The sequence below is a fragment of the Ochlerotatus camptorhynchus genome, unplaced genomic scaffold (assembly GCF_037179485.1).
Source record: "Ochlerotatus camptorhynchus isolate MF236.1 unplaced genomic scaffold, CSIRO-AGI_Acam_v1.1 ptg000213l, whole genome shotgun sequence".
Taxonomy (NCBI): domain Eukaryota; kingdom Metazoa; phylum Arthropoda; class Insecta; order Diptera; family Culicidae; genus Ochlerotatus; species Ochlerotatus camptorhynchus.
The window spans coordinates 5,042,036-5,064,033 of NW_027040703.1; the positions used below are offsets into that span (position 1 = coordinate 5,042,036).

A 21,998-nucleotide genomic window follows, 5' to 3' on the forward strand; every position below is an offset into this window, starting at 1 on the left:
TAAGGCACGGAATGAGACTATTTCATGGCTGGGTAGTCAAAGTCTTCTATTCGTTAGTCATTTCAGGTGGATTAGAACAGGTTTAGGTTTAGGGTGGGCGTTGGCCAGATTTGGATTTTTCAGATATAATCCTAAATAGGACCTAGATTATTTAATACACTAGTAACCTCAACCTCTGTCACAATGTTTCATTGTGATTAATCAACACTCAATGGGTAAAATAGCAAATTTGCGGTAAATTTGAAAAAAGGTAACTTTGAGTGTAGAGCGCACTGCCCACTGGACGATTCTGAAGCCTGGCCAAGAGAGTGGGTTACGGGTTTATTTGATTGTACGTCATTTCCAAGTTATATATAGATACATTCATACCATTGACATTTTGTATTTGAGATAAGACAGAGATAGGATGCGGAGGGCTCGCTTAGGGGGAGCGTAACCCATGTTATGGCTTCCATTTATTAAATAGTTCAGATAGGCTGGAAATGATAGGTTCATGGTGAGAAAATGTACCATATGGTGCCCGTTCACTGATCAAAATTAGATTCAAATCGTCAGGCCCTGCCCTGGAATAAGGGGATTGACGATGATTTGTCAAGTTTCATTTTGCATTTGCATATAATTGTAAGCTTAGGTTTGCTTTTGTAATTGTAAGATAGATAGTTTGCCTCAATTGAAACATTGAGTTGTATAAACTTGACGAACCATACCTCTAAAATAGTAGTAGTTACAGTGCCGCATGATCTAACAACCACTGCCTACAACTAATGTTGAAGGGGCCGGCAGGGCTGATTACGGATCAAAACTAACATAACTCTAACACTGAAATGATCACGAAACTAACGCTCATTAATTGTACTTTGTGTCATAAAGTATTGCGCGTTTCACACCAAATTGGACTAATAAGCGCGTTTTCACTTATTAAAAAGTGTGATAAAACTGTAAGTTTACGTCTGATCGTCTTGGTGTCTTCGATGCACTTATTCCTTATGATGCAAGCAATAAGTGCTCCGAAGACATCAAGACAGTTTGACGGGAACGTGCACTTTTATCACACTTTTTGCATTTTTTGGACAGTCCAGTTTCAGATGCAATCAGCAATAGTTTTATTTATTTTCCTACTAATCTATCTACACACTTAGTTTTTTCTACCGAGCTCGGCTGTGCGGGTTCGGCGGGAGTGACATTTGATTGCTGAGTCTCGGATAATGCCTTTTCTAATAATCTGCCTACGTTTCTTTTCTTAGTTATCTACTTTCCTCTTCTCTTCTTTTGTTTTGTTTGTTTACATATAACTAATACTAATACCTCCTTGTTTTCTCTCTAATTTGTCTACTATGTCCCACCATAACGATGAGAGATGAGCTACCGTACATGGTACACGCTCATATACACTCCCAAAATAGTATGCCGCAAGTAAGTATATCACAGAGGCAACTATAGATCCAGAAACAAAAACCGATAACGATGAATATAATGAGCTGTGGTGATTTATATGACTATATAGTATTATTTATTTATACTAACCTAAACACAACGTGGGGTGACCCAAATCCAAACGATCACTAACCAAAATAATAGACTTATCTTTTTCAGCAGGTGTAATTTCGTTTAGTTCTGTTTCTCTCTCTTCAGCAAAACAACAACAAAAAAACCTCTATAACTCTTCTCCATTCTTTTAATCTCCTACTATCCCCTATAAATGTATCGGAAACTAGTGGGACTGTCTGTGCAAACAGAAACAGGCCTGCTAGTGGAAGAAGGTCGTTATGCTATACGGTCTAGCATAGGCCTACGGCCAGGTTTCAGTAGGTACACACTCACTTAACGGCAGATTGGTTTACTGTGGTCGACCAGGGTGTGTGCTGATAAATTACAATTACAATTACAATAATTTCACATAACCATAAATATAAATTTTTCTCATTCATCGTTAAGAGGGATATTTAAAGTATACTTTGGTGCAATAGGTTCAAGAAGATTACTGAAAAAGGGCATGGGTTTTGTAGAACATTGGAAAACATTTTCAAAAGAGGGGCTGACAAAATCGGGACATTACTGTATTCCATTTACATTTACATGATTTATCACATATTTATGGTCGTAATCTAATACACACATTTGATCACAATACGAGCCTAAAAGCTGCAGTGACCTAGTGAGCACCATAGCTCGAGTCGTCTGTTAGTATTGTGTATTGCATGGAGAGCCCAATCGAGATGCTAGCCTATTAAGACTACAGTTGGTCAACTCTCGAAAAAAAACAAATAAATAAATAAAAAAAAACTTGAAAACACTGAAACCGTCATAAAATCAGCTTAGTTGGCTCCAACGCTGAGGTTTTGACAGAACTATGCTGTAGCTACCACAGTAGGTATTTTACATTTGATCGTCCATATACAGTAGCGCCAAAAGCATGCTGTGATGGGTTCAAAATTTGACCACTAATAGCGAATTCGTGCGAAACGGAACTTTTTGTAAGTGCGAACCTCAGTCTGAGCTAGGTTTTAAAAACAAACGAGCTAACTGACGTTTATCAGAAAACAAGCAGACCCAATCCAGGTTGGAACTGAATAATAAACGAATTCGCTATATATTGATCAATTGAAAACGGTACTCGTCGTTGCCATCAATTATTTGATATGAAGTATTTTCACAAGACCCCCTTGTCTCGAAGAATAAAAATGAGTCTAAATATAGTTTAAAAAATTATATAAACGCTTTATTTCTTAAACATTGAAATGAAAATGATAAGCCCAAGCTGATCAAAGATTACACTAATTGAAAAAAAAAACTAATCACTATTAGTTCAGAACCAAAGCATTATTAATCCACAGTAATTTTATTCTCAAACGTACACAAACAAATTACAGTCAATTCCCGTTTTTGCCAACAACGCTTGTTACATTAGCTATTTGCGTTCCATAGTTTTGCATCAGTTAATATTGTTCCAAAATTACCAGCCATCTCTGAAGAATGGTCTAGTAAAATCAAGAATAGATTTTAGTGTTCGATGGATGTTGTGGAAAGCAAAGTTAATAAAATTCACGTATTGCCAAACGCTGTACTTGAAAACGCGATTCTCAGCCTTACATATCGATCACTTCATTCGAAAAGTGGGGATTTTCGATCGCGTTTGTAACTTTTTCCCAGGAATCAACTCCGCGCTGCTGCCGAGCCCCGTAGCACCCTGCTTCATTTGTCCAAACAGTGCCGTTTTGCGCATATCGTTACCACCCGCGCTGGCCAACGGCTGCACATTTGTTACGCATCCCAAAGGCGTACGGGGTCCTACAATACCACTGGTTTTGCGTGCACTCAAATCTGACTTTTCTCGTTTTGGTGTAACCACCAACGGTGTATTTGTATTTTCATCCTGAATGACGATCGTTAGCTTGTTTGTCGTAGTTTTCTCCTCCTCCTGCACGTCGTCCTTAGTTTCCTGCTGTGTTACAAGTGGTTGTTCGACTTCTATTGGATCCTCATTTTGCTCTTCTGCTGTAGATTCTTGGATTTCTTCGAGAACGATCGGCGTACGCAGAATGGCAACCGAAGGCGATCGAGGATCCTTGCTACCTGTATCATACAACTTCTGAATGATGCAATCGATGTCGGCCTTCAATTCAGTATTCAAACTGGTATCACTGAAAATGCTACCACTGCCTGCGATGGAATCCATGACCGGCGCCATCGAAATATTCGTGGAACAATCTTTGAAGGAGAGTTCACCGTCACTATCGATTTCCTCGTATTCAATCGAACTGCCTCGTAGGCTGATGTTTGAAGCATTCGATACATCCAGTACGAGCGGAGTCCGTAAGAATATACTAGGCGACCGTGGATCCAGGACCGATTGTAGCTTTTCACTAACAACTCGATCGGGTGTTTGAGCGTTGTCGAGAATTTCGGTTAAGTCAGCCGTTAGGTCCCTTACTTTCGTGATGATTGGCTTGTCAGGAACGGTCTGTTACGGCACGATAAATTAATGAAACATCTTTTTAATACTACCGTTTTTTTTTTCTTACCTCTGCTCCGATGGGACTACGATTGATGTTTATTGTTGGCGAACGAGGATCAACGGAGTTGTTAAATTGTTCATTTGACTTGTCGATAGGCGCAATTTTACTATGAAATATACCCATATTTTGAGCTTCAATGTAATCTTTAGAATAATCAACGGACTACAGGTTTAAACTTCGCTTAGCGCTTTAAATTTGCTTTAGAAATTTGATTTTTAATTGCGATCGGAGCGCTGACCGATGACTGCGAGTGAGGTTGAAATAAAAATGCAACGGCTTTTTGCGGGTGGTTGTCAGAAGGGTCAGAAGCAACAACATAAGATGATGGTGTTGCTATCAGTGGAAGGGTGACCTGTTTATCAAAAAAGGAGGATCTTCAAAAATTTGCTATAATTATAGTACGATCTGGTACACTGTACCAAAACCTCTTTCTATGTTCGAATGAAACCTCAGATCATTCAAATCGAAACATCGAAAAAAGGCCTATGTGCAAAAATTCAGAATAACAATATCCTTCAAAAGAAATGCTTACCCATAAAAAAAAATCTAATAAAAATACAATGATTTTCATTGTCATTGTAACAATGATATTTACTGTCAAAATATTGGACATTTTTGTGCATTACCATAAAATCACAACGAAAGTCATGGTTCACAACAATTAAAAACATGGTATTTGAGAAATTTACAGTAAAAAAGGGGGGTTGTTAAGCATCTTAACAATAAAAATGATTTTTCTGGAACAAATTTGATCTCATCACACTAATTTTCATTGTTTGAGCATTGTATCGTTAAAAATCGAAATTTATTTTTTCTCCCGTACAACAATTTAACAATAAATTTTAATGTACATGAAATTCAACAGTAAAAATCATTGTAATTTCGTTGTTTTATTATAATAATTTTTTTTTTCGGTTACTTTTAGCTATAATCAGACGATCCGCTCTGGTACTCTCTTTGGTCCCAAGCTAATCGATGCACCCCTCGAAACATAAGAAAATCCACGAACCCCTCATTTTATCTGTCAAACTTTCATAGCGAATCAAAACAAACATAGTGTAGTACTAGAATTTCAACTAGAATGGAGTCCGTTAATCGTTTGCTTGGGACCAATAGGCTAGTCAAGTAGTGAGCCAATTTAAAATCGTTACTTTCCATCGGTTGCTCTTACTATCGTTATCATTTTCCGGATAAATATAATGAACGTACTGTAAAACAAAAAAAAAAAACCGAATCGATCTAGGAATCGAGGTGTGTACAACCGGTGGAAACTAACGATTTTAAATTGGCTCACAACACTAATAAAATTCCACACATTTTTGTTGACGAATTTCCATTTGCAATTCCACATGATTTTCATGTGGCCACACATAAAAAGAATCCACCAAGAAGGACACATAAAATTTATGAGTCAAATGAATAGTATGTGTGGTTACACATGGCTTTTATCCAACCCAGTGGCAGGCGCGTAGGCAACATGTTATACCGTGACAGCGGGCCCAGCACAGCAAAATAAACGATTTGAGCCCGGGACATGCAGCCTACTGTCAAACGCTGCTGTTGCTAAAGGTCTTGTCATTGGCCTGCTTTTATGTGTACACATATTAAGTATGTGTCCGACACATATGCTTGGCATACACAGTTTTGGTCACGAACTGCTCATTTGCCAATAACTTTCCACACACACAGCAAAAAAAATGTAATATCGATCAACGTAATTCAAGCTGATGTATGAAATAATGATGTAATAGCAAAATGCAGATACAATATTACATCAATGGATGTTATTTTGTTCGCAAAATCGATGTACATCGTACAATGTGATATTACAAAACCGATGGATTGACCTGGTTGCAGCAGTTTCGATGTAATATTCAACAACTTTTTTTGCTGTGCAGTTGACAAAACATAGTTCTGTTTGAAGCAGTAGATAGAATAAAGTTTAAGCTTGTTATAGATACGTGAGAAAAAGTAGATTTTAATTCTAGTAATAAACTGTATTTGTTTTTGTGTTGTAAAAATCAAGTGAGAAATGCTCGTTACAAATCTCGGACTTTAAGCAACCGTTGAACACTCGTGTTTATTTCAGTTACCGGGGGACGCAATTTGTGATTAGTCCCAGTCCCTTTCAAACTGTATCATCATTTATGTACGGTCCTTAAATTTGAAATGACGTTTCACATTCATCTATTGGAAGATTGCCGCAATAGCTCAACGCAGATGTCGCCACTGCATGATGATGATAATGTAGACAGACTGCATATAAAATTCGAGAAAATGAGCATTAAATCATAATTTTCATCAAGCCTGCGTGAAATCCTTCCAATATAACATTCGATTTGAGGAAGAAAATGTTTTTACGATCAGACTGATGTGCATCTTTAACTTTTCCAGGTGAACTTTCATAAGATATATTCATTTCATTTCACGGCTCCATCAACGCTGCATCGTAAATATGATGGTAAACACAAGTAAATTGCTCAATTACTCAAAATAAAGATGATTTGTCCTCTTGTTATCACTTTGAAGACCATCTAGCACTATTTTATAGTATGGTGCGTGTTGAGTAAATCAACTTCCGGTGCGTTTTCCATCAAAAATTGTGAGTATCAATATGTTTGCTTAAAAAAGGCCAAAATGAACATTTATTGAATATTGGCTTCCTATACAACCAATTCTCTATTACCACCAGCATGATACAACCTTTCCAAAGTAAGTTCACTTAATTTCCACTTTCATCTTAGTGAAAATCGCGCATATTTACCATTTTCTGAAAAATGCAGCTGCGCAGGAGGTAACCTCTACCTGGGGGTGCAAACTTCTGATGCATAATTTTCCATGAAAACATCTCCGATCCATACCGAAATAACAACAGTTAGTTTGCAAACACGTTTTCTTACACGATTCAAGCAATAGTTTCCACCGGAAATTATTAGTTTTTCTTTATGTACTGATTTGCCCCAAAAATCGTCTGTTTTACTTGGAGAATTTGGAAACTATCCTCCTTCTAGTAGTTCTCACTTCGAAATGTAGGTGGCAAAAGCTTGGAAAAGTTTCACTGCAAGACGCCAAAAGTGATGGCTGATTTTCATTCAAATAATCGATTAATCGATTAACGAACCGAAAAGTAAAAAATATTTGTAATCGTTCAAAGTGTTTTTATGTTACTTCATACCGAGGGGGACGACTCTATCTACGATGCAGAAAATATTGTGCTATGCTGTGGCTAGCTGCGCGCACGCTGAGTAGATAGAAAGAAGATTGATGACGATTCTGAAGATTTCCTGCAAAAAGATGATGCTCGATGCAAGTAGATGCAACAAATGAAAGAAGATTTTTCGAAGATTGATTCGCTAGTGTGAGATTTGTTGAGCATCTTAACTTGAGATTTAGATGTGTCGCCCCCCTCGCTTCATACGCGAAGTTAAAGATTTTCAGAGTTGGTTGGAAATGCTAACATGAAGCTTTAGTGTGATGATTTATTAGCTAGAGAATGATCTTTAGAAGAGGGTAGGCGGATAGTTCCGTTAGAGTATGGCAGTATGAAAATTGAATAGAAGTTGAAAATGAGCGAAGGGCCATTAATGCGACAGTTTTTCAAGATAGACGCACATTTTTGCCTAACCCGTACGATGTACGCGGGGACTTGAAGCACAGAGAACAGACGTTCAAGCTCGGTCAGAAACTTGTGTAAAATAAGTGGGAACGTCGCCGTTACGTGGTGTTAGCATCTCCTGATTTTCTCTATAAATTTTCCACTTTCGACCAATTTGGCGCTAGTATCGATAAATTTTCTGTTGAAAATTGCCACTTGGCGCTACTAGCACTTAGTGTCTAGTGTAATTTGTGCAACGCCAGCGCCATCATGTTGTCAAAGTGGGTTTTTAAGTGGGGAAGTCGCCGTTAGTGGCGCTTAAGTCAAATAGGAATCTTTACACAAGTTTTTAGAGAAATTTTGTTCGAGCCTCCATGTCTGTTCTCTGTGCTTGAAGTATGTCTCCAAGTCCACAGGCAAAAATGTGCGTCCCTCTTGTTGCTCATAAACTGACTGCGGCTGTGGAATAGTTCTAGCGACGTTTTCATCACTACCTAAAGCCCCACGTTGCGAGAGCATTTCCAGTCGATGGTGTGTTATAATGCAGTTCTGCAGTTCTGCATTATAACACACCATCGACTGGAAATGCTCTCGCAACGTGGGGCTTTAGGTAGTGATGAAACTGTGGACTTGGAGACATACTTCAAGTCCCCGCGTACATCGTACGGGCTAGGCAAAAATGTGCGTCTATCTTGAAAACTGTCGCTTTAATGGCCCTTCGCTCATTTTCAACTTCTATTCAATTTTCATACTGCCGTACTCTAACGAACTATCCACCTACACTCTTCTAAAGATCATTCTCTAGCTAATAAATCATCACACTAAAGCTTCATGTTAGCATTTCCAACCAACTCTGAAAATCGTTAACTTCGCGTATGAAGTAACATAAAAAACACTTTGAATGTACTAGAATGTTTTGGTTCTACACTCAAAAAAATCCACATGTTCCAATCATGTGTTTTCAAATATGAATTTTGCTAATTGCCAGTCACCATGATATCATGTGAATTTCATTCGCATTTCATGGGATCAATGTTCAAAAATCACATGTCCCACCTGTCGGTGAAATCAAAACAAATCACACCATAATTTCGTGTGTTTAGTTATTGAAATTCATGGGATCTTATTTTACTGACAATAATTACTTTTACCAGTAGCGATCAATTTGTCAGCCGGTGTGAAGAAGTTGGTCAGTTCTATATGAAATAGAACTTTATTTTTGGCTTCATTAAATAGATTTTCAGCCCTTTGGCTGGATCATCTTTAAAACAGAAAACTGATCAGGAATGGTAAGTAAATCCTATTTAATAACTGAGTATAACATCAAAAACTGAAAAACTTTATATCTCCATAACTGTCTTTTACAGTATCCTTGGGTTCCTACACTTAAAAAAATTCACACGTTACCCTTATGTGTTCCACACTTCGATTTGCGCAAATTGCTAAACACATCCATTTCATGTGTGAATCTTATAATATAAATTATTCCCGAACACTACAAGTTCAATTGTGATACACTTGGATTTCAAGTGTCTCACATTTTGTTATGAACAGTCTGACACTTAATCATCAAATTTCCTTCATTCAAAAGCATATTCTCGATCATATCTGGCTCGTTTATCTTATTTTTGATAATCGATCAAAACAATATTGCATTTCATTTAATCATTAATTCATTATAAATCATTATTAATTCATAAAAGATAAGAAGAAGAAAAAAACACTGCAGCTCTCTCCGATCACGTCACTCCACCAGGACCTATCTCTTTCACTCTACTCTAAACTGAAATGCATAAAAAAAATGACAAAATGATACACTCTTTGCACACTGTCAAAGATCATATTGCACACAAAATCAACTATGTTCAAATCAAAACAAAAATACTAGCCCATCTGGTGGCTGATGGCACAATAAGCTTCTAAGAAAATTCTATTACAGTGAACCACATTATTTTAATTGATTTCTTCGCCAGTTAGTCGTCTGTCACTTCGTTTGTGGTTTCATCTTAGTATTCATCTTTGCTTTAAGTGTTAAACTCAATGTATACGTATACGCAAAATGTTTTCATCAGAAAAAAATACTTCATAGCGGAAAATATTGCTGATGAAAACAATTCACTGACACAATCACACTTTAGCAACCCGCATAAGCGCGAACCATAAATTGACCTTACCGATAATGGTTATAAATTGTTTATAATCCCTGCTAAACTTCAACTGAAATGGTTATGGAACTTTACATTAACGTTTAATGATAAAGTTTTAACCTTAAGTATTATAGTTTTTTAGAAGTGGACCTTACAAATAATGGGTTGTTAAGAACCATTACCATTCAAAATTCTTGTTTTCTCCATACATTTTCGGAAAGAAAACTATACTAAAACCTTTTAACTTATGGTTTGAGAACATTAATGGTAATGGTTATGGTAACCAGTAAGGTCCATGAATGGTTTTGTAACATCAATCAACTTTATGTGGAATATATCGCGAATTGGTTGCCTGTAAATTACTGATTACCAATTCACGATATATTTCACGTAAAGTTGAGTGATAATACAAAACCATTAATGGACCTTACTGACTACCATAACCATAACCATTAATGTTCTCAAACCATAAGTAAAAACGTTCTAATATAGTTCTCTTTCCGAAAATGTATGGAGAAAACAAGAATTTGGAATGGTAATGGTTCTTAACAACCCATTATTTGTAAGGTCCGCTTCCAAAAAACCATAACACATAAGGTTAAAACTTTATCACACAAACGTTCATGTAAAGTTCCATAACCATTTCAGTTGAAGTTAAGCAGGGATTATAAACAATTTATAACCATTATCGGTAAGGTCATGTGATGGTTCGCGTTTATGCGGGAATCTATGGTAGTCCTGAGTCTGGATTTTAAATCGACTATAAAGTCGAGAAATCTTTTTTATTCTTAATTTTATTCTTTGCTATAATTTTTACGGAGGATCCCCTCGGATTCTGTAGCATAACTTTTTGACACAAACGCAAAATTAAAAATATTGTTATGTTCATGGTGGGTATATAAATGGTGATACAGCTTTGTCACTATATAGGCGAGGAGGTCGCGGGGGGGGGGAGTGCGGTTTTAGAGCAAATTGTAAACAAACTCGGTCGCTGTCCCATACAAAAATCCAACATGGCTGAATCATGAATTTGACACATTAGAACACCTATATGTAGTCACCTTGGTTATGTTTAGGCAGAGTGAAAAGAGGCCTGGCCACGGGGGGTGTTTTATGTTTTCTTTTTTGTTTGTTTTTCATAAACAGTGTATACGATTGTTGGTATCGATGTGTATGTGAGCGTCAGCGGGCGGTGTGGTTGTGTGGCTGATGGGACGAACGGGAATGGAAAACGCAGATTTTCCCCCTGTGTCACTCTCACTGAATGTCTGTCCTGTCATGCTGTTATTAGATAAGTCGATCGTCGTCGCGTAAAGACAGACGTCGTCGCCGCGCTGTTGGCAGATTATTTTAGTGTGCAGCAGTGTTTTTGTTATTATATTAACTGAGCTGGATAACACATAATCGGAAAGAAAATATCCACTAACGTGATTATCGTAGAGAAATTATCTGCCATCTTCAGGGTTTGAGTGCTAACTAATGTAGGTATTGGGGAAGAGTAGTAAAAGTAAAACTTTCATGCGAAATACCAAAAACCGAAGTTTGTTGACAGTAAAGTAAAAACAGATTCACCATCTGAAGGCAATTATGCCATTCTACAAGTATCTTCTTTCACCGAAACTCTTCAAAGAGTATGACGGTTCGAAGGTAGGTTTCCTTTCCATCTATTACCTACTTATTATAAATAAGTTTCAGGCGAAAGCAACGAAAGCGTGATGAGCAATATATAATTCAATATTTAATTTTGGTTTTCTCGTTATCAGGATTTGTATGAACCCGGAACGCTAGAAAAGTATGGCGATCAACTACTGGCAGCTGTGAGTGTGACAAATTTAGCCTAACTTTTTTTTAATTACTTTGCAAAATGTTCTGCAAATCCTGTGAGCGCCACGGGGCCAATCCAAAGCGGCCATAGGCTGTTACATAAACTCATTAATTCCCTCTTCGCGTAAATATGTTTTTTTGATCCAACATTGGTCTGTTTTGTTTCCCTCTCTATGCCCACTCTTTTGACGGCCCTCGTGCAGCTGAATTTGATGTGGAGTTTTGGATACTACACATCCCCACTGTTGATTACGTTTCTCTACCGTCGTGGATACTTTGTGGCGGAGTCGGTTGGTACGCTGGCCAAGTTCACAACCGGAATCGGACTACTGGTGGCCGTTTCGCTGTGCATGCGTGGCCTGGGCCGGTCCATGAATGTAGTTTACGTACGATTCGCCGAGTGTCTCGAGAATGCCAAGCGCCACGACAGAACCCCGGACAGCAAAAATCAAATCCGGAAGTATGACTTTGACTTTAAGCAATGGCCGGTGGACTTTACCGTCACGAGTAGTGTGTAAGTATAGTAGTGATGGGATGTATATCTATTCAATTATTAATGACGACAGTAACTCGCAAGCAAAAAAGGTTACACGACGCTATTGCTAGATTATTATTCATGAAGTTCTTTTTTTTCCTACAGACAACGTGCGCAAGTTCCTCGAAACAAGCCTTTCTGGATCTCATCATTGCCCTGTCAGATTGCGGCTTATTTGGCGATTCATACTTTTGGAATACGTATGATCTATCCGGGTTCGGTACAATTGCTGCAAAGCTATATTGGTAAGCGTCTACATATTTAAACTTCTCGAACAGTTGATTGAGCATTACATTCTTAATTTTCGCTACAGAACCTATGTTGCTACAAGGCCGCACCAAGCTGATGACTGAAGAGAGGGGCAAGCGTAATAAAGTGAAAACAGCTGACAGTAATGAAATCGATACCGTGTTCATCGACAATCGCGACAAGAGTTCCAATGGACGTACATTGGTGCTCTGTTCCGAAGGAAATGCAGGCTTCTACGAGATTGGTATAATGTCTACGCCCATAGAACTGCAGTATTCGGTTTTAGGATGGAACCATCCAGGGTTTGCTGGCAGTAGTGTAAGTTCTTTGTTCCGTTATCTTTGTTATTAGTAAATTAATGAGTTTTGTTTTGCAGGGTTCTCCCTACCCAGATCAAGATCAAAACGCAGTGGACGCCGTAATGCAGTTTGCGATAACTGATCTTGGTTTCACCCCAGAAAACATAGTCCTTTATGGTTGGAGTATCGGTGGATATCCAACGCTTTATGCTGCTTCACAGTATCCCGACGTCAAGGGCGTTATTCTTGATGCCACCTTTGATGACGTGCTGCAGCTGGCTATACCGAGAATGCCGGAAAGCCTTTCCAATATCGTCAAAATTGCCATCAGAGATTACATGAATTTAAATCATACGGAACTGATCTCGCAATACAGTGGTCCTGTGATGCTTATTAGACGTACTGAAGATGAAATTATTTGCTCAGAGTGAGTTTTTTACCCTACTGTGGTTGACAGACAGTTTATATAATTTTTTGCATAACTTTTAGAGATAACAATCTTGCTACTAACCGTGGAAATTTCCTACTGATCAGTATGCTGAAGCATAGATTCCCCAATATATTTAAATCAGATCAGGAAAATCTGGCCAAGGAAATTCTAGCAAAGCCGATTGAATTTATGAGGAATGGTAAGAGATTGCTCGGTTTAAAACTTACTTTTTACAAAAGTATTAAATTACTAACCAAAAATCTTACAGACTCCGATGATCTCTGTCTCTCGCTACTGATGTCCTACCTGACAGACAACGGCAACAACGGAACGTCACGGAGTTATCCCATTGAAATCGGCCAAGACTACACCAGTGAGCAAAGAGATTCGATGGCTAAATTCCTCGTAAGTTACATTTTCCGATCTTCCATTTATTCATAACTATTACAACATGCGATCATCTTCTTCCTTTCTGTAGATGAAAAAGCACCTGCAAGATTTTAAGTCCACTCACTGTACTCCGCTGCCCGCGGAGTACTTCCAGCTCCCATGGGAAATTCCTAGCGATACGGACTTTGTGTTCACCTAAATGCATTTTATTGGACACTAGGCTCTTATCCAAATGATCGCAAACTTTGCAAAAATGCACGCCCGCATAATCAGCAACTTGTACTACGTTCCAATACTATTCTCAACTGCAAATTCAGAGAGCCCGGAGATTGAAGAGTAAACAATATTAGCGACAGTGTGTTTCCTTAGCCTAGAAAGGTAAGTTTGTTTTCTTTTATCGTTTTGTATTTCAAATTCAACTCACTCTATTCGGTGTATGACATTATTGGCAGTGGGAATAGCAACTATTAAAAAAGTTTATTCAAAAATGTGCAACTACCTTATACAAATATTTAAAAGCTGATCTATCTAAAAAGGGATCCAACATTCAAAGCTATGCTATTAGTAGCAATAGAACATTCTCAGCCTATTTATTGGTAGGTCCTAAGACGATTACATACAATTAACGAACTGGTATAAGAAAGCTTGAAATAGTAACTCATTTGCATCCTAACCAGCAGAATAGCAGGACATGCCATTCGGTAGAAAGATATGACAGATTGAATGTAAGAGAAAAAAAAACAATTAAGTGAAAAGAACTTATTTTGTGAAGAAATCTTTTAGCTGCTGGAAAATGGATGTTAGAAAACAAGGTGGAAATATAGGTACATACATTCAGTAGTCTTCAGCATCAACAAATGTAGATGGCATAATCATGGAAAATATGAGAAATCCTTTGCTGTTATAGAGTTCGTAGTTTACACGAAAAAGTGCTACGTACGATCATTTATTGTTCACTTCAACGGATCATCTTGTTTCTACTTTTCTCTATCTAGTAGTACGTTCAGACTACAGAGTTATAACATGTTATAGCGCTATCTTGATGGTAGTTTCTGTGTTGCAATTATTTGACAACCGTTATAACATGTTATAACTCTCCAGTTTGGACAGCGTTTAGGCCTCGATTCCAAACTTGTACCTAGTAATAGGTCGTAAGATCCTACTTATTTTTCCGATACTTGACAAAACTTGCCCCTCCATCTTATATCTGAAACGCTTGTCTTTATGAGTCAACCTAACAGACCCCTGCTCCCCACTGGATATGTATTGAAGTCTCAAAAAACTGTGCTAAATTTCAACGAATTTGGTTATGATCTGGATCTGTGGGAGAACTTTAGAGTTTGTATGGGAAAACGGAACGAAACTATTCAAATTCAAATTGTCAAAAATACAAAAATTGCTCCATTTTTACCAAAACTGAGACTTAGAAGGGATAACTATGTAGAACAACTTTGCCGAAGATTGCTAATTCATTTGACTTCCCGTTTCCCATACATTGTCCCATACCAACTTGAAAGTTCTCCCGAAAATCCAGATCGTAACCAAATTGATTCAAATTCAGCATACTTGTTGGGGACCTCAATACAAATCGAAGAGCAGTGGAGACCCACCCTAATGCTCCCCATCCGCTTGAGGCAAAGAAGCGTCAGTGGAATACCGTACCATCTATGTTAAAAAGTGATGTAACGGCTCGGTAATTTTCTACTTTTCGCTTGTCTTTTTTCTTGGAGATCGGGAACATAAAAGAAGATTTCCAACGCGCACTCTGCTATAACAAAATATCGAATAGCTTTGATAGCGGGGTGATAAGCTCTGTAGAGCCTCTGCTGAGTATGCTAGTCAGAATTCTGTCAGGAATAACAGCGGTTGAGAATGTCAGCTACTGGAATGGCAAAATCGACGAGGTCCAACGTAGTCGTGAAGGCATCAAAACAAAACCCATCTCTGAGAGTGTTTCTGGCCTCTTCGCCGTTGAATCGTTGAAAACATTTACAACAACCCTTAATAAAGAAATAACAACAACAACAACAACAACACATTCTTCCCTGGGCTTTGGCAAAACCCTAAGGTAGTTTAATTAGGCTACCAGGTCCCAGGCCTGATCTGGATCTTTACCACATTGGAAAGATGCACACTAGTGTTGCCAGATCAATGTTGATGCTTACCAAAAGTGCATTTGAACCCGCTTATAAAAGCATATTAACAGATTAATCATCACCGTACATTGTTTATTGCTCTGTACTAATCATAAATGATTAAGCACAGCATTTGATATTTTAGTAGGAATGCTGGATTTAGTCACAGTAGTCACAATAGAAATCATCTGTTTTTTTTTTTTATTTTTTTTTTAATAAATTGTTTATTGAATTGGATTTGATTCTATGGGTATGCACGTTTGGAAAGTATCATCACAAATATTCTGCACTCGGTCTACAGCTTGTGGGCGGGAACCGTTTTTTGTTTTGTTTTTTTTTTAATCAATTTATAGAGTCAATTCTTAGAAATACAAAACGAATGACAAACCAAGCATTAAGCAAAAGACCTTCAAGAAAACTAACAACATAAATTCGAATGATTTTCGACTCCGGACAGCGAAAAGGAGCCTTTCCACGGAATTTAGCAGCTAAGTAGATAACAAAATATTTATAGGTATTGCAAAACATGGCCTCTATACGTTTACTTTCCAACTTTTACTAATACTACTGTTACTCCAACTATCCCCTACTTGAAACACTATTTCTCCCTATCCGGCATCTTAAGCAGGATTCAATTGATCCCTGTGATCAGTGATGGAAAAGTTCGCAAAAACTCACTATGACTCGCGAACTTTTCTCTTGGTGATCTTCTTGAAATATCGCGAACATTTCCAACATTGCTTGTGATTATTATTCTATGGTGCCAACCTTTTACCTCTATCCTTGTGCTGTATTGACAGCGATGTTTTACTGGAGACCTGGCCTTATGACCCCCTTCTGTGCAGTGAGGGTTAGGGCGCGTTCTGCCAGGTTGGTCGAGACAGATTTCATGTGTGAGTAAGTGATGACACTGGACATTGTTATGTGCAATTCACTTTAAAAGGTGCGTTTCATATTTCACCACACATAGTTCCAAAGAGCCTGAATGAAATGTGGCGCTTGCGAAATACGATATGATAAGTGCTAGCGGCGCCGGTGGTGTGGTGGTAAGCGTGATTACTTCACACCCCAGCAGATCTGGGTTCAATCCCAGTCGGCGCCGACGGGATGTTCTGAGGCATAACATCTCTGATCACGTCTTCCTTCGGAAGGGAGGTAAGGCCTTTGATCCCCGGTTCATAAGTTGATGGGTCGACAGGTAGGGTTCAGGTGTGGGAGTTGACTCCCTGTCATCGGTAGCATTGGTGCTCAGCGCGGAAAACAAGATCAACGGAAAACAAATCAAGCAAAAAAAAAAACAAGTGAGTGCTTCCAGAAATTAGATAAGATAATAAAAATGTTTATAAATCAAATCTCCTTCTGCCTCTTCTGATCCATACAATTGTCATCGAATAATCTCGAGAAGACCACGAGTAATCAGTTCAAATCCTTTAGTTTTAGATTTAAGACATTAATAATGTATAACGCAAATGATAACTTGGCTCTGTAAAGTTCATTCGATTGAGCCTGTACGAATAAAATAATAAAAAAAAATGAAAATGTGTTAATTTTTTTTTTTTTCCTTCGGTTTGTTTTTTCCGTCGATCTTGTTTTCCGTGCTGAGCACCAATGCTACCGACGTGCCAGGAAGGCAGCTCCCACACCTGGACCCTACCTATCGACCCATCAACTCATGAACCGGGGACCAACGGCTTTACTTCCCATCCGAAGGAAGGTGTGATCAGAGATGTTATGCCTCAGAACATCCCGGCGGCGCCGACTGGGATTCAACCCAGGCCTGCTGGGGTGAGAGGTAATCACGCTTACCACTACACCACCGGCGCCGTTAAAAAATGTGTTAATTGTTAGTCAACAAATTGAATGTTGCATTGCAATACTTTAAATCGTGCTAAATTTAAATGTTCCCTCATTTCACATCCGTTGAACCACTCTGAACGGCCATCCCGTTGTTGTTATGTAACAGCATTGCTATAATAAGGGATCGTCCATGAGTTATGTCACTCATTCAGGAGGGGGGGGGGGGTTTGGAAACTGACAAGCCATACAAAAAAAAATTTAAGGTCCATACAAAAAATTTGACAAAGTGGGAGGGGGGGGGGGCAAATTTGCGTGACATAATTAATGGACCTTCCCTAATGTATATAGGGGAAATGGCTCTAATGTTGACCTATGGATCTAAGATTAGGCACATCGCTAAAAATCTTCTATTTATCAATTTTATCTAGATGAACGCGTAATTGGGACGGTACTAATGGATATTTTTGGTCACTATTGAAAATTTACAGGAGTGCTGAATTTATGCATGGACCCAAATTAGGGGCATTTAGGCCGACATTAGATCCATTTCTCCTATATAAACACAAAATAATGCTGGGATTGGGAGGGACCATCAGGGAACCCAATTGAAGCGATTTGGGTGGGGAGAGTGGAAATGCCAACACACTGTTGAAAATATTTCGTGGATAAATGGCGGGCTCTTCTCCCCTCTCATTGAGACATCTTCCTGTTTGGGAGCTCGTCTTTTTGATCAATTATGCGATCATATTGCTGGAAAAAGATTCTTTACTGTTCCGTAGATGCGTATAGGCTATCGGACTTCCGTGCTACAATGGGTGGTGGACCCTAGGGGAGTCTCACTTTTAGAATTCCCATTGAATAAGCATTTAATTGAAATCAAATGCATTTAATTTCCATCGTTTGCATCAACCATTCAGTGGGATGTGAACATCAAAACAAAGTATGCGCTTTTTCGGTGACACGTATAAATACACACATGCATCGAGGCGAAGATAAACAAACACAACAGGAAAAGAAAACTCACGAAAATCTCCCTGCAACCTTCTCTGGCAGCAAAGAAACTCTCTGGTGCAAAAGCTCCCTCCAGAATTTCCCCGGCCAACCGCTGCCAACATCAAAATCACGCAAAACCTGCTCCACTGACAACGCGAGACAACTCCGTCGAAATTGCGTAGAACCTCCATTGGCAGCATCGGAAATCTCCACAGGAATCATGCGGAAGCTCCTCCACCTAAAACACGAGAAAATACCGAACAGATTTCCTGAAACTTCCGTTGGCAGCACCGAAAATCACCACCGTGAATGCGAGAAAACTCCGTCGAAACTGGAATCTCCGCTGGCATAATCAAAAACCTCCACAATGTGCAGAACCTCTTCCGTTGAGAACGTGAGAAAACTCAGTTAAAATTCCCTGGAACCTCCGCTGGCAGCCTCGCTGGCAGCATCATAAATCGCCACCGAAACCATATGGAACCTCGTCCGCCTTGATTGCAAGAAAACGCCATCGAAATTTGTCAACATCAACAGACTCAATGTAGCCCCAATGTATTTTATTTAGTCAAACCAAGTCAAACGTAATTCTGGTGGATGAACCCATTATCAGAACAAGACAAAGTTCCTAGAACCTTCGTTGGCAGCTGCTAGAATCGTCTTCGAAATCATGCAGAATTTAATTCGCCGAGAAGGCAAAAAAATCCGTTGAAACTTCTAGGAACTCCCGCTGGCAACATCCAAAATCACCGAAATCACGCGGAACTTCGTCCATCGATAAAGGGGGGGAAATGCCTAGAGCTTCTGTCTGGAGCATCTAATCTCTTCACTGGTATCGTGCAGATCTTCCAGAACCTCCATTGGCAGCATCTGAATTTTCCAGGGGAGTTTCGACGGAGTTTTCAAATATTCACGGCGAAGAGGGTTCCGAGAGATTTCGGTGGAGATTTTCGGAGCTACCAAAGGAGGTTCCAGTGAGCTTCGACGGAGTTTTCTCGCGTTTTCGGTGGAGGCGGCTCTGCACGATTCCGGTGGAGATTTTTAATGCTGCCACTGGAAATTTCAACGGATTTTTTTTTGCGGAATAATTTTCTCAAGTCAAGAGTGTGGTGTTGAGCGAACCGAAGCGAACAACAAAACAGGACAAAACTTTTCATGTATACATGCATGTATTAGTGGGAGGTGTCACTTACAATTACACGCAGCCAAAAATGCACTGAGAAAATGCATTTAATTTTTTTGTTATAATATAACCTCTCTCTCCGAGATGCCGCAAATAAGCTGGGTGTATCGTCTACAACCGTGCATCGAGCCAAAAAACGAGCCGGTCTATCGACTTACAAGAAGGTAGTGACTCCAAATCGCGATGATAAACAAAATACGACGGCCAAAGCGCGATCCCGGAGGCTGTACACGACGATGCTGACGAAGTTTGACTGCGTGGTAATGGACGACGAAACCTACGTCAAAGCCGACTACAAGCAGCTTCCGGGACAGGAGTTTTATACGGCAAAAGGAAGTGGAAAGGTAGCAGATGTTTTCAAGCACATGAAACTGTCAAAGTTCGCAAAGAAATATCTGGTTTGGCAAGCCATCTGTACCTGTGGCTTGAAAAGCAGTATTTTCATAGCTTCCGGGACTGTCAACCAAGAAATTTACGTGAAAGAGTGTTTGAATAAACGTCTGCTGCCTTTCCTGAAGAAACACGGTTGTTCCGTACTGTTTTGGCCGGATTTGGCATCTTGCCATTACGGTAAAAAGGCCATGGAGTGGTACGCCGCCAACAACGTGCAGGTGGTTCCCAAGGACAAGAACCCTCCCAACACGCCAGAGCTCCGCCCAATTGAGAAATACTGGGCTATTGTCAAGCGGAACCTAAAGAAGACCAAAAAAACTGCTAAGGGCGAGCAGCAGTTCAAGGCAAACTGGCTTTCTGCGGCGAAGAAGGTGGACAAGGTGGCTGTACAAAATCTGATGGCAGGGGTCAAGCGTAAGGCCCGGCAATTCGGATTTGGAAAAGCGGAAGCCTAACTGAATATTTTTCCTGAATTTTATACTAATTGAACTTGAAAAAGAAATTTAATTTGATTTTTTAAATAAACGATTTCACCGATTTACACGCGTTTTCTCTTGACCAAATTTTGACCGTATCACCCTTTAAATATGCCAAGTCTTTCCAAAATTTATCTAGATTAACATTTGAGAAGGGCCAAAATTTTTCTGCCGATTTTTTTCAAAAAAATATTATGGAAAAATGACAACTCCTACAAAAATGTTTTGTATGGATGACTTTTAGGAAATTGTCTAAGTTATCGAAAAAAAAAAACTGGGAAAAATTTAATTTGAGACCTACACTGAAAAAAATCGATTTTTAAAATTTAAAGTCGATTTAAAAAAAATGGCCATGTTTGATTTGGATGAAACTTTGCCTCAAGATAGGTAATTACTAGGGGCATCCCACTCTAAACTTCATACCTAATATCAATAAAATATTTGTAAATCCCACGTAAGTATTCTTAAGTATTTTTAAGTATTTTAAACCATGGCTATAATTTTCCATCGAAGTAACACTTATTTTTTGATGACCGGTTGCTAGTGCATGTATTTGTTGTTGTCGGTTGTCTTGTATTTATACAAATAGGAGTGTTAAGTATTCTTATTATGTGTTTAAATTAGTATTATTTAATTTATATTTTTCAGCAGTTCAGCTTGTAAATATGCTTCAAGAGCTGGTTACAAAGAATGATATTGTCAGTACAAGTTGAACGGTGTTTACCGATCGACTGAACTCAAAGTGTGTATTGGCTCACATATACCCTCTCGGTGCACAAAGATCCTGCGATTATGAATATTGGTGTATTCAGATATGAGCAAAAATTTACGATGGCATGAGAGAGACAACTAGTACTTTTCTCTTTCTCTCTCTCCCTCTCGTACCGTGGATCTACCTAGCAGCGAATCATCTGACTACGATTTTGCGATTTTGCGAATGCGTCAACTGTGAAAGCTCCCACTGCCTGATGTTTATTTTTCGATTTATTTTTAGAAATCGATTAAATATATGTGTCAAAACAATAAGTAAATTTCATGTGATTTTCACATAAACTTTACTTCGATTTATTTATGACACATATATTATATTGTGGGGAAAAGTAAAGCTTATGCTTATGGGTTTCAAATCCATTTCAGTTAATTATTATAATTTGACCTATGTTCATTTATCATATGACGATCATATAGAAGTTATCAAATTAACAGCATTGTAAATGTATCAGATATAGAATTTACCTGACACATTTTCAATCATATCATTTTCAATGGATTATCTTATAGCGCAAATTTATTAGACTTCCACATAACAGGAATATATCAAATTGGTTCAGTGTAGCTGCGCCATTACCGACTGAGCTAAGCGAGGCCCAGTGTCAAATGAAATGTTTAAATGGTCGCACATACCGTTTATGCATTCTTATAGGACCTATGTGGTTTGTCTTATGGAATATATAAGGCTCGAGAGGGTGATCCTATCTACGAAGCAGGAAAGATTTTGTTTTGCTATGGTTAGCTGCGCGTATGCTGAGTAGATAGAAA

The 21,998-nt window shown here is 38.7% G+C and overlaps 2 protein-coding genes across 3 annotated transcripts; one reads left to right on the top strand and one right to left on the bottom strand.

The window, feature by feature from the left end:
• Positions 1 to 2,868: 2,868 nt before the first annotated feature.
• LOC135703383 (uncharacterized) lies at positions 2,869 to 4,276 on the bottom strand. Its single transcript, XM_065224577.1, has 2 exons — positions 4,023 to 4,276; positions 2,869 to 3,961 (listed from the first exon to the last, which is right to left on the bottom strand). The coding sequence occupies exons 1-2, from the start codon at positions 4,137 to 4,139 to the stop codon at positions 3,098 to 3,100; spliced, it is 981 nt and encodes a 326-aa protein (XP_065080649.1). The 5' UTR covers positions 4,140 to 4,276; the 3' UTR covers positions 2,869 to 3,097.
• A 6,808-nt stretch (positions 4,277 to 11,084) lies between these two features.
• Positions 11,085 to 14,021, top strand: LOC135703385 (phosphatidylserine lipase ABHD16A-like). 2 transcript variants are annotated; one of them, XM_065224579.1, is made up of 9 exons: positions 11,090 to 11,405; positions 11,522 to 11,575; positions 11,786 to 12,096; positions 12,223 to 12,362; positions 12,431 to 12,684; positions 12,743 to 13,092; positions 13,155 to 13,294; positions 13,364 to 13,500; positions 13,574 to 14,021. In XM_065224579.1, the coding sequence occupies exons 1-9, from the start codon at positions 11,346 to 11,348 to the stop codon at positions 13,682 to 13,684; spliced, it is 1,557 nt and encodes a 518-aa protein (XP_065080651.1). In that variant the 5' UTR covers positions 11,090 to 11,345; the 3' UTR covers positions 13,685 to 14,021. The 2 variants fall into 2 exon arrangements, with proteins under 2 accessions (XP_065080650.1, XP_065080651.1); XM_065224578.1 differs by having other exon boundaries at positions 11,085 to 11,405; positions 13,155 to 13,500.
• The last annotated feature ends 7,977 nt before the right edge of the window (positions 14,022 to 21,998 follow it).